The sequence below is a fragment of the Wasmannia auropunctata genome, unplaced genomic scaffold (assembly GCF_000956235.1).
Source record: "Wasmannia auropunctata unplaced genomic scaffold, wasmannia.A_1.0 LD335844.1, whole genome shotgun sequence".
NCBI classification, from domain to species: domain Eukaryota; kingdom Metazoa; phylum Arthropoda; class Insecta; order Hymenoptera; family Formicidae; genus Wasmannia; species Wasmannia auropunctata.
The window spans coordinates 203,190-216,986 of record NW_012027046.1 but is presented as its reverse complement, the minus strand read 5'-3'; the positions used below and the strand labels follow the sequence as shown (position 1 = coordinate 216,986).

The window sequence follows — 13,797 nt, the reverse complement described above, 5'->3', positions numbered from 1 at the left end:
CTTTTTATAATACATCTTTTAATTAATATTTTCCTTCCTTGCTCACTTTGAAAAAATATCTGAGAGGTTAACAAAAGTATAAGTTCCCTTGAGGGTCAAACGATACATTGGACACGTTACATGCGCAAACGGCACTTCCTCGAGTCCTTGCGGGTTCGTGCGAGGATGCAAAAAAAAAAGTAGCGACGCACCTCGCATCGATCTTGATCTACGCGTGGGCGGATCGAGCGGAGCCGTCGCGCGGCGGGCGAGAAATCGGCGCCCACGCTGATTGAGAGTACATATCTCTTCGGTTCGAAGTCTGTTCTGTTAGAACAGAATAAGGAGGGGAGTATACGTGCGTGAGTAAAGGGCAAGAGAGACATATTTGCTTTAATGCTTTACGGGACAGAGAGAGCCTCGTTGTATTTATCTCCATGGCATTGACACCGTCGTTGCGCTTCGGGCATGGTACATACAGTATTAGATGGGAAATTTCAGTCATCTATTTAGTGAAATGCTTCCAAAAAATTGTTTACAATGAACTCTAATTAACATACCGAAATCAACAATAGTAACGTACTAAACTACAATCAATATCGTATCGAGAAAGAAATAAATTAACTATCAACCCTCTAGCGGATTGTCTTGCTGTTAAAAAAAAATTTTTTGACTGATTTTATTCAAAATTATCTAAGTGAAGAATCTAACGACATCTTGACATATCAATCCATATAGACTTTTTGGTAAGAAACACTATACACGGAGAGAATTTTTTTTTAAATTTACTCTGAAAATTATGTTAATTGTGGGACAATATAGTATTTAGGCAAATTTTACTGTGCACTACAATAAATTTTACAGTAGTAAAATAAAATTTATTGTAGTGCACAATAAAATTTGCCTAAATACTATATTATCCCACAATTAAAATGAATTTCAGAGTAAATTAAAAAAAAAATTTTCTCCGTGTATGTTTAATATTATAACTTCACTTCCATTTTTAGTTTTTAAATGTAATTTAACACACGTCCCGAATTTTTAGATACATTTTTATATCCGCACACGAAAAATGAAATAATAAAGCAAATATGCAACATTATTCGCATAAAGGGTTAAAAAAGAAAATTGCACAACATATTATCGTATATCTACATTTGAAAACCAAAAATTATTTATAACTTGGTAATTTGTATTTTTAAATGAAGTAGACATTCATGCTATTCGTATTTTCCTGTTCTGATTATCTCTGCAATTTTATAATGCATGTTGTTCTGTGTCGCAATGAAGCTTATTGTTAGTAATATATTTCAGTGAAATTAGAATATATTCTTTTTCGGTAAAAAAATGTACTTAATCGTGCGTTCCTACATTACCGTCTATTTTGAAAAATTGATAGACCATAATAAGGCCTATAATAAATTTTCAGCATTAGCAAAAGAGTGTACAATCTTGTCCTCTGCTAGATTTATATCGGGCTCGCATGTACGTACCGTATGCGGCCACTGCGATCGGGCGATCGTTCATCCTGCGGGAAACACGTGAAAGAGAGAAAGAGAGAAAGAGAGAAAGAGGTCGTCGCGGATTGTGCATCATTGCCGCGGCGCGGCGGCGTGTCTCGTAAATGCATAACATTTACATGCACGTCTCCATACCGGGCCTGGAATATCGGGTTTTACGTAAGCGCGCGATGCACGGTTTCGCGCGTTCGATACCGAGAGCGGTGCGCGCGCGACCTGATGCAAAATACCGCCGCGTTCCACCGCCGCCGCGCCGGGGTTTAAACATGACCCCGGTACCGGCGAGGATAACTACACGCAATTCCAACGACACGCGTGATGGCACGCACCCGCGCGTGTACAGTCGATTCCAATCTCGGATTGCGCCGCGCCGTTCATTATCGCGCTTTATCGCGCGACCCTGCAGGAGTCCGTCCTATATCGAGCTCGTATTATTCCACGCGTTATTGTTCGCTCTCGCGAAGCGTATCACGGATTCTTGTGATATCGGAGATTGCAGTGGCGTGCAATAGCTGTTTTATATAATATTGAAAGGAGAAAATAAAAATGATATGTTGATTTAATTGGTTGAAATGCAGAAAGAGAAAGGAGAGAACTGATACAGGACGTGAAACCGTGAAAATTTGATACATAAAATTATTTTAATTCCACAGTTAATTGTCATTTAATTTTACCAGTAATATTTATATGTAAATAAGAAGGATCAGGAATTGTGGAGAAGAGATATTAATTTTATTTTAATGATGGAACGGTAAATTGCAAGATCATTTACCTCGAGGTAGATAAAATGTTTATATATACAAAATTTTATGCATAAATGACATAAATGGCGTAACTCTAGTTTCCCGTATTTGCGACAAATTGCACGGAGGTTCCATTATTAGCGCTAGCGCGAATTAATTTTGCGGACGAGAGCAGGAAGGAAGGCGTAATTCAACAGTGGCTTTCTACCGTGGCAGTAATTTACTCTGGAATTGAAACAATTAAACTCATTTTTCCTCGGAATAATGCAGATTATTGTGCGAGCACACATGATGGTACAGCTGCCTCGCCGGAGGTTGAAAGTGAAAATACCATGGCGATTACGCAACCGCCATAATTAAATATTCATCCTATGCAATAATCTTTCTTTAATGACTCGTTCGTTCGTTCACGTTTTTTTTTTGCTTCTAATTTCATCGTCGGGCGAAGTGCTTTACATGTGTGTGTAGAAATTTTTTAAACTTTTGCTCTTTCGATGAAAAATTATAATGGAAATCCCTCTTACGAAAATAGCAATAGAAAGTACAGTATCCATTAATTTTTTTTCTGGCGTGACAATCCCATCCATTCTGACTTTCTTCGCAAACAGCCTTGACACAAAAAACTCAAGGTTAATACATTTGCTATTTCGACCAATAACAGTAACGAAGAACGGCCAAGTGCGAGAAATCTATTACGACCGTAACAATAGGTGACGCAACGGTTGTGCTTCAATTTCTCCGGCCGAACACGACCGTTCCTCTCGATTAGCACTGGCTGCGACGGTTAATCGCGCGTGTCGGCAGCCGGAAATCCTGACGAATCACACCGAAAAGGAGAGAGACGGTTTGCTCGTCCCACGTATAACGAATTACGGGACGAGCGTGGTCACGAAAGAGGAGAGCGCGAGCGTGCGTACACGCAAGTGCGTCGACGGAGAGCGGAGAACAGAGCCGCGAAGCGACAGAGGAAACGGAGGATTTGTCACGAAGGCAGTTTGGTTTAACTGATCTCATCCGTCTTGGTCGCGAGCGGGGCGACGCGTCGCCCAAGCCGATTGTCTTCGCTCTCGTCGTTGTCGTCGCGACGCGGCGACGTTGACAGCTGGTCGACTTCATTGCGCGCGTCACTCGAGCTTCGCTCCGTCGTGTCGGGCCCCGTCAAACAAATTGAATCGTTCCGATGGCCCTGACAAGCCAACGACCATTTGTAATTTCGATGTACGTGCTGTAGCTAAACTAATAAGTACGAATTAAAAATTATGGAGCTTCCTTCCGATTTTGAGTATTTTCGTGCCTCTCATGCAGACTGAAAGAAGGTATCCGTTTATATAAATTCCTAAAGACAAATGCTCTTCCATTATAGAAGAATTTCTATATATATTTTTTGGAAGAAACATATATGAATTATCTGGCTGATTTATGAACGTTTATAAAAAGATTTATGCGGTATAAAGTTTATGAATTCGGGTCGTGTCCAGCATCGCACGCGGTCACAAAGTGTCGCGTGTGAGAGCGAAGTGAGAACCGAATAATGTGTGCCATTACTGACATTTTCAAACGTTAAGACGACTTTCTGCGTCCCACGCGACCTCATGAAGTCTCGTGCTCATTACGTCACAGACTTTACTGCTAATTCTTCCTTTTGACAGTTTGGCATGATGGATGCGGATATTGAATCGGGAATATTTACGACAGAGTAGGGTATGCAATAGTTTTTTAGAATGGTTGTATAAAAAGTAGATTCATTCATAAATACAAAATCGAACAATAAATAAAAATAAAATTGAAGCAGCGACGCGAGTAGGTATGACTTAAAAAATTTGCAAATTTATGCGAAGATAATCTTGCAGGAAGTTGAGAGTTCCTTGTACGACGATATGACGGGGGAGCAGGGGGGGCTGGGGAAGGCGCAGGGGGGGAGGAGGGAGGGGGTTCACGTAAATGACGCGGCCCTCCGTTACGGTGTACTCTGATAAAACATAAGTACATGACGCTTCCACTCTCTCCGCGCGCCTCTCTACGCTGCTTGTCTACGCTAAGCGGTTATTTGCTACGTTGTTATTATACCGGGCGCTGGGCATACGTGCATTAGTTGTTCATAGTGCTTTATGTGCCACGCCGGCCACGTTAATCGAGCCCTTAAACGCGCGCTTTTCTGCAGCGAGCGATTTAGCCCTTCCTTTTAGCGCGTCTTACGCGCGACACGCGAAAGTGCGTCACGCGGACGGCTGCGATATTAAATTTTATGGGAAGGATAAAAATTTCACCTCTCCGCGGTCGTAAAACGCTTTTACTGCGTGTCGTCGCCGCGATACACTCGGACAAAACGTACGCGTCGCAACAAGAACGAATTTACGCGCCAGGTACTCGGTATCGACGAAGGCGCCATCGAATAAATTCCAATAAATCGCGGGTGGGGAGGGGCGTTGCCTCTATCGGGCTTTCGGAAGATTTTCTGGTAAACCGCGAAATTTGATGGCGACGCTTTTACCTGTTTCGCCGAATGTACGCTGCACGTTACGAGTGCGTGTGAAATTGTCCGCGTCGAGGTTGCGGCAATGGGGTTAAGCAGAATATGCGACGCGAATGGTATTTCGTTCAGTCCCCTTTCTCCTTGGCAGCATTGAGCGAGCCACCAATATTCGCCCTTTCTTAAAAAAGTACTCCTGGAATACGAGACGTTTTGCCTTCCCCCTCCTCTTCCCTCTCTTTCTTCTCGCCTTCTCGGCCTTTTATCTCCGTCCTCTTCGTCGGGTCCTACACGAAAGTTCAATTTGCACGGTATGTCAAAGGTTCTCCCTCCGAACCCGTTGCAGGACTCCCTTTCTTCGTGGCTCCGAGATGCACTCTAATTGCAGCGAGGTTTCGATAAGCGAGATTTCGCGTTCGTTTCTCGTGTAGTCATTCGTGAATCGCATAAAAAGCCTGAAATTTTTTATTAGAGCTCGTTATGTTAAGCGCAGTGTGAGGGGAGAGAAGGTCTTCAAGTAAAACTCCTATCATTTATGCAATATTTATCGCGATATCAAATATCTCTCTCAAATTGATATTATATTTACATATAGCTATACATATATTATGTCCATATTACAATATATTTAGTTATATTGTATTCTATTTAATATTTTATTACCCCATAAAATAACTGAGATTTTTGTTGCTGTTACAGGTTTCGTGTCGTGTTCGCCGAGCCCTTGCAAAAACGGAGGACTCTGCATTTCATCGCCGCGCGACGAGTCACATTGCAAGTAAGTAGCGACCAGCCACACTATCACATTCATTATTGTAATTACGAATCGACATTTCTGCCTCTCCGTCGCCAGCTTGTATATATCGTTCGGCATGCGTGTCGTGCGATTGCGCGTGAAACGACTGCTTCGATCGAGTTTCAAGACGTTTATGCAACTCACACGCGGGCGCAGACATTGGCTCGTGTCAGAATTCTTTCACTCTCATTGATTTCCTTGCGTCGCTTGCATTCTTGATTGCTGTAAATTGGATATATTGAATTAATATGCAATCAATAACATTATACACATAGCAATACAGTGTAGAAAAAAATTAGATATTGAAATATGCAACCCAGAAAGAGTTCGATTATTGAATTTATCAGAAAGCGCTCGTAAATTCTGTAGAGAAGTTAAAGAAAGTTTAGCCCAATTTTATTATTTTTATTTTGTTTTTATATTGGCGAGCTCTTTATATTGAAAGTTAAAAAAAGTTAAAAGAAATAATTTCAAATATATTATTCAATTTTATTCGCGTGGATGAGATTCATTTTCTTTCAATCAATCAACGAATCGTATTACAACAAATCGATTCGTTCGTCGGTGCTCGCCTAGTAAACGCACCTTTACACGCCGAGTTGGCGATCGACGACCGGGTCCAAGAAGGGGGGGATAAAGAGCGATACCGAGGAGGGCTCGAGGGGTATGACGAGGGGTGAGAGGGAAAGACAAGGAGGAGGCGAGAGAACCGGACGTTTCGCCGCCTCCCACGCGAAAAGGATGAGAAACCGTGAAAAGAAGAGGAAAGAGGAAGGTGGATGAGGAGAAGAAGAGCGCGGAGAACTGGAAGTCGCAACTTCCACGACGCGAAATCACGCGAGCTCCGGAAAAATTTGCGTCGTGAAAATCGAAATCTTTTTAAAACAACATTTTAATTTTCTAAGATTTGGAATATTTTTTCTCACAAGTAGAATAGGTCATAGGATCGTTTTATATTAACTTTAACTATTGCATTTAAAAAATTAATGAGTTCTATAATAGGAGAGATGTGTAGAAGCAATAACTTTAACAAATTATACTTTTAAGAAATGCTCTTTTCATATAATTAAATGCAATTTGTACTATGTCAACGTAATCATATTAATATATTTTAGAAATATATAATTTTAAATTTCTTCCTTATGTACAACTACGTAGAATTTTGTTAGTTAATTATATCATCGGCGTACTCATTTATTGTCGCTGGCAGTAAAGTCGCTGGTTGTATAGAGTAATGCAAACATTACGATCCAAATCATCCAAGCGACATCTATCTGTTTCACAATTCTCAGAATGGTTGGCGCAGCGTAACTTTAACGCACGCCGGAGGACTGTCATAAAACGTTCACCGGTAGTAAAATACCCTTGTTCCATGAGCGAATCTTCTAGTTGAATGACTTTTTTGACTTCGTGCCACGTACGCACTTACGCACGCGTGGAACTATTTACTCGCGCGCACACGTGTAGTCGAGGAATCCGATTTACCTCACGTCTCTGTTTCCTAATTGGTCGTCTTGTAAAATATAGCGTTTGTAGAAAATCAAAACTATTAATTCTTTTATACGTAATCTATTAAAAAAATGAAATTTACTTTTTGTTGTGCATTTAAATTACATATAAATATTTCAATTGCACACATGAGCTGTACGTACCTATTTCGTTTATTAAAATATTGTTGCAATCATTTTATTTGCTTCCACAATTTACATGATTTATTTTTTCACGTTCATGTATAAAATTTTAATCAACGAGACAGTACTTTTTATTGAATTTTTCCGACTGTCTTGAAAATTTAAACGCAATTATAATATCCTTATCGCATTTTTGTCATATACAGTAGTTTGCATGTAGATGATTGGTACTAATCCCGATTAGCGTTCGCACGTTTTCGCCTACTACTGCTCGCGGTATTAGAATTTCGTTGTCTCTTCGCGACAAGCTGGCTCATTGCTTTCCATCGTTGCACTCTCACGCCAGATCGAGACGATCGGCGTCTACTACGTGAGCGCCGAAGGGCTCACGGTCGTCATGGATAATTGGAAAATTATCATGCCGCTTTCCTCCGTTGATCGCCCTCTCAAAATACGGGGTGATGAACGCGGCGGGCATGATTTCTGACCAATACTTTAGTAGTTTGACATGGAGAATCGTATAAGCGATACATAAATGGACGATTGTTGCCACGTATAGACAGACGTATACAGCGTAAAAAAATCCGTATGACGATATATATCATTCAAATTTATTATAATATTCTATATTTGCATTTAGGATTTAATAGTTCAGTAATATGTAATATTTATCGTCAATTTCGCAAAAATATAAATTTATTAAAATTACTTTTATTATCAATTTTTTATTATTAGATTAAAATATTTTATTTACGATTTTTAGTATGACGAGCATTGTCACGTCATGTAAAAAATTACAGACCCTCACTTAATCGCTTGGCGAATCGAATTTTGCACGCTTCGACCGAAACATGCGCAGGTTTGTAATAAAGACATTTTCGATTCCACGCTTCGTGCGAACCTGCGAAAATTTGGGCGGCAGAAATTTCGTTTACGTTCGTCGTGACACGTTGTCATCCGAACGAAATTCGCTCGAGTGTTTCTTTCGTGCATGGAAAAAAATCGATGTGTCTACAATTGCAATCTCCGCCACGATTCGATCGCGCGCAAAATGACGCTTCGACTCGCATCGACGGAACGTAATACCAACAGAATGGCGTGGGACGATACGGAACGGGATGGAACGAGATGGGTCGGGATCCGGTAATAGCGGTAATAGTCGGCAGTCGTGACCCGGCGACGCATCTAAATTACCTTTATCTCTCTCCCGGTCGTAGGTTTCACTTTTGTATCAGTCAGCTCGACGCCTCCGTGATCCCTTGATGCTTGACGGTGATTCCCTCGTACATATACACACACATACAATCTGACTTTCTGCGAACAGTGGCGTGAATCCGAGAACGTTTATCACTATTCTGAGACTGAGATGTTATTCTATAAATGCTCTAGATAAGAAACCAAAATTCGTGAAATGGTTTTTCCTTTCGCGATAACGATCATTGTCGCGACTTGTTCATTATCTTTTTAGAAAGATAATGAAAACTTTTATTTATTTTTATTAATTCTATGAATTCTTTGTATAAACATAAAAGAATTTATTAGTTTATAGTTCTAATTTACGTTTTTTAGTTGAATATTTTATATATTTTATATTTTTTATATCTCTATTATCATCCATCAATTAAAATAATTTATCTCTAGAGCTTCGGGTTTCCTTACGATACCACTGCAGGTTACAATAATACGATACCACTGGTTGCAATAATAGTGATTTGCATCTCTTAGCCAAGAATGCAAATCACAATATATATATATATATATATATATATGGAACGATTAAGTTACATATTTCGTAATTTGTCATGTGCAGACTATATGATTCTTGTCGCTTTATATCAATATATGCACAATTTATTTCATACGCTGAGCCATAAAATCAATGATAAATCAGATATGTATCGTAGTTTGTGTAAATAAATTACACGAAATTCACAAATAATCAACACATTCAATTTTTCTTTAATATCTAACGTTTTCCACTTCATTCTTTTCATTACTTGCAGTTCTCTTGTTCGCAATATTTCAATCAAAATAAAATCGATTCTAAATTAGCCGAAAATTAGTTATGAAAATAATTGATCGAGATTTTTTTTCCGTGACGTTTTTACAATTTGTACCGAAGAGATTGCAGTTTTTTCACTTTACACGTGACGCGTGTACTTACATGTGCATACAAGCGTGACGACACGTACGGTCGCGTCGACGTATATAAGTACGCGTTTCGAGAAAGAATGCGCCGTGGTACCGCAATATTTCTCGGACTCGTTACAGATGCGGGCTGGCTGTATGTGCCGCGGCTCGGCTATCTCATTTCGCGTAATCTAAGATACGGTGGCGCGCGCGGCACGGCGACGTGCCGCACTACTGCAAACGCTCGCGCGGTATCAGAATTAATTGCAACCCTCGGATTAATACCGTTATGCCCCGGCGACCTTCGCGTCCAGAGCCCGGACAGATTTCGCGCTCCACGATCTCGGTTATATTTTGTACTCTTGTTTCATCCGATCCTCGTTGCCGGCATTTGATCTCGCGTGGCGTTAACACGAGTGCAATTTGTGCGAGCGCGCAATAAATGTTATTACGAGAGAACCGTTCCGTCTAATCGTTGCCGTTCCGCAGAAATAATTGTAAGAAATTTTAGGCCTTCCCCGGCCTTTTTCACGCTGCGATTTTCTATTACTGTCGCCACGAGGTTCGTTTCACCACTTAAATAGAAAACCGCAGGCAGCGAATCTTATAAATTATTTTGATATACCGCGAGCATAACGGCTTTATAGCGTATTTGGCTTTTATGACGGTGAACTAAACCAAGAGTATTTCAAGACTCCTGTCACCCGTAAGGAAAGAGAATATATGTTAATTGTTTAATTAGAGGGGCAATCGGCGTAACACGGACCACAGCCTGAGGCGCTTTGGGATTCGATTTAATGGGTCCTACGCGCAAGCGTTCTGGAAACGAAAAGGAAAGCGAAATATACGTTATTAGCGCCGAAACCTCGAGCTCTCATTCCTCCGCGTATTTATGCATCGAACGATCGGCACACTCGCGGAGAAGAAGAAATCCCCTGTATAAATGACTCTTAATTGGTCGACGGCGGGACGAGCATAAAAAACTCGCAGACGTACTAAAAATAAATTTTCTGGATGTGTTGGAACTGAAAACCGTTCTCGATTCGCGTAAGCTCATCATTGGTCTGCATTCACGACGCGCCAAATGAACCCGTCGGGTTTTCGGGATTCCGATTTGTTTATGAGGCACTGGACTCATAAAATGCAAGTTGGAATTCAGGTAGACGTATTTAGCACAAAATTTATTACATTTTTTTAACTAATAAATTATCTCGGTATACTTGTCGATAACACTTTTATGGTAGTTGTAACATAATTGAGGTGCAAATCAAATTTACGAAGGAAATATTGGAATTTTCTAGAAAAATGCAAGAAAGGTATCAAATTAAATTAAACTAAAAATTTTATAACATCCGCGATATTATTTTTTTTAATTTTTATTACGGATTTGATGAATGTCCGAAACTTCGTAAAGCATAAATTCAATATGATAACAAATTTCCACTTGACAATATGGCGAGTTAAAGCTACCCTAATAGAATAAAGGAGCCTGCATAAAGACAACCCTTTGTCACGTTCGCGGCTTTCACACGGGCGTGTTACGCGTTTATATTGCAGCGTACACTCACACGCGCGTGAACCCCCGCGGCTGGATCTTACACATGGATTTCAGTAAACGCAACGTGCATCGTCTCTTTGCGGGCGCGTTCGCGCGTGTATACTGAAGCATCAAGTGTGGACAGGTCACGTGGCGGTGCACGTGGCCCCCGCAGGCCTGTCGAATCTAAGCCGAATATTTCTCGTCGAATGGATTACCGTTGAAAAACAATATTATTGTTCCATTTCCGCCCTTAGCTACATTTGTACAAGTTATTGTGTTTTCTGCAAAATAAATCTAAGTTTTTGATAAAATTTGTTTCAATAGCTTTAATTTTATAGACATTTGTCCGCGAATATTTTTCTAATTCTTTTTTACAATTATTTCTCTAAAGATATTCTCTCTTTAAAAGGAATAATTTCAACATTAATTAACATATATTTGATATATTAATATCGTGTTAATTAATATTTTGATGTTTTAATACCTTAAGTATAAGAAAGAATTTTTATTTAAATGTGATAATTCTTGAAGTTCTGGAAATATTTAATTTTATAGAATTGAAAACAGAAGGAGCGGTTTTTAGTTAGGCGCAGCTGTTAACCGTTAACCCGCGAAATTTTTCACCTCACCCTTTAAGGGTTGATCGAAGGGAGTAACATATGCGCGATGATGGATGACGATATGTACGCAACGACCCTCGGGCTCGAAGGGTTGCCATTGTGCACATATCGCTGACGATCCTCCTATAAATGTATCCTAAATCCCGAGCGGCCGCAAAGGGGGTGAATGTTCGATTATCGTATCCGCGCGTTCATTACCGATACTCTAAATGCGATCACTCGGACGTAGATCCCATACAAATGATCCCAGTCTCTCGGGGAGGGCTACGTTTCCGTGTAAGCGCTCGTGTAAATCCGAGATATTAATTACTGCACTAGTTCAGATCGTTCGAAGCCATTAGTCGTAATTTCCGGGGAGAATAGAGCTTCGTGTAATATTAACGCCAATTCGTACTTCAATTAACTTTCTATTCACTTTACTTTCGATAGTCTTAACGAAGATACAACCACACGGAAATATTTCAATACCATGGAAATAAAGCAACTGATTCATAATTTGTGAACGAAAAGAAAAGGCGAAGTGGATATTATATGTACTGTAATATAAGATATATTTATGTTCTTTTGTGTAACCAAATGGTATTGGTTATTTTAACCCACGAACCATTATATTCTTTCTTAAATTAAGTCGAGCTGCAATCACTCTTTACACACGGGAACGGAAATACATTGACAATCGAGCGTATACGGCCTGTAATCGACAAAAATGTATTTACACATTTTCTTCGCAGACGCGAACAGATGAGCGTTCACGCTCCAATTCTGTCGATTCCTGTCGGTCCTTTCTTTTTCGAGGTACGTTTGTTTTCTTTATTATCGCCGAAATTACGCTTTGAATGTCATTTCCGTCGGTATTTAATGTCGCCAAGCTGGTCCCTGAGCCACGCATACGCGGGCACACTCGCGCATTTACGGTGGTTTTCTGGCCACACGAATGCGTCGTGAATTGATGGCTGTCATTAGCGGTAATCATTGCCATCTGTTCTACCGGCGTAAGAAAGAGAGAGAGGGAGGGAGAGAAAAAGAGAAATGCTTTACGTACGCTCGCTGGGAAGTTATTGGTCTGCACCACCGTGGATGGTGCGATGGCGGCGCGTCGCTGCGCGATTTACGTAGATTACAGGACACAGTAACGTCATTCCTCATCGACTTTTTCACTGGCTGGGGGAATGCATGAAAGAGTCACCGCGGAACTCCCGGTGAGATTACTCTTATATCGGAGCGATAAAAAGTTAATCCGTTCCCCCGCGGGTGCTCTATTGAACGGAGTACCAGCGTAGTAGCAAATCGCGGAACTAATCAGGAGAATAATCTACCTCGTGTCTTGCGGCTCGCGAACACGCCATTTTCGTGATCTCCCCCCCTTTTTTTGGGTGCGTTCACTTTTATACGCGGTCCACGTAGAGCCGTAGAAAATAATTTATCTAAACGCAGAAATGTTATGAACACTCCCCGAATGTTAAATTATTTTAATTTTGACAGATGTTAAAAGAAAATATTGCACGAAAATTTAAATGCTAATTGTATTTATACGTATAGGTACGCGCGATATCCTACAACAGTTTCATGGGAAATTGCCACAAATAGTTTCGGTCGAGAGAGTTCGACGCCCGAGTAAACTACGGATTTAAACTCGCGGGCACAGCGCGATGCATCGGCGCGACGATGCGCCGTTTTCGCCTGTGTCATTCGCGACCGTGAACTTCGGAGGAGGGACCAGCATGCGCGCTGGTCGAAAGGGCAAAGGGCGATATTCTTTGTTCTATAAGTCTCGGCCGCGCGCGAGGCCCCAAAGAGAAGGAATCGACGGCGGATGACGAAGGTTACAGCGCGCTGTCAAAATACGTGTCCTTTTCTTTTTCTTCGCTCTCCGAGCGCCCCGCCGTGCGCGCGCCGTTATGCATTAGCATGCACCGGCGCGGAGCGCGGCGCGGCGGGGCGGGCGTAGCTCGTACCCGCGCACAGCCCCGGCGTGTCCGTGTGTCGCGCGCGTGAGAGAGCGAGAGAGAGAGAGAGACACGCGCGTGTCTCTCGCCCCGGTCGTCGCAGCACGCGTTGTACAATTTACCCGTGCGCAAACGACGCTACAAATGCGGGGCTGCGCTAAATGATCTATCGCGCGTGTCGATCGACTGTGAGATTTCCCGCGGACGGGACCTACCCGCAAATCGTTCGCCATCTTCAAAACATCCGGTTCGCGTGCACCTAACCGCGCGAATTTACCCTCGAGGGAGACGCAGCACATTATTTTGAAAACAATCTTCAGTTCAGGGTTTTAACATTTTAAACTAAAATTTAATTAAAATGTGGTCAAATAATAAGGAATTGTCATTTTTTATTACTACATAAAAATAATTACTTAAACGAA

General features: G+C 41.2%; 1 protein-coding gene across 1 annotated transcript in view; it reads left to right on the top strand.

The window, feature by feature from the left end:
• The window catches only part of LOC105455748 (neurogenic locus Notch protein), a 234,994-nt gene that overhangs the window by 32,973 nt on the left and 188,224 nt on the right, over nucleotides 1-13,797 (top strand). The window contains exon 2 of the mRNA XM_011699287.1: nucleotides 5,412-5,490. Coding sequence (XP_011697589.1) covers nucleotides 5,412-5,490 — 79 coding nt within the window. The remainder of the gene's footprint in view (nucleotides 1-5,411; nucleotides 5,491-13,797) is intronic.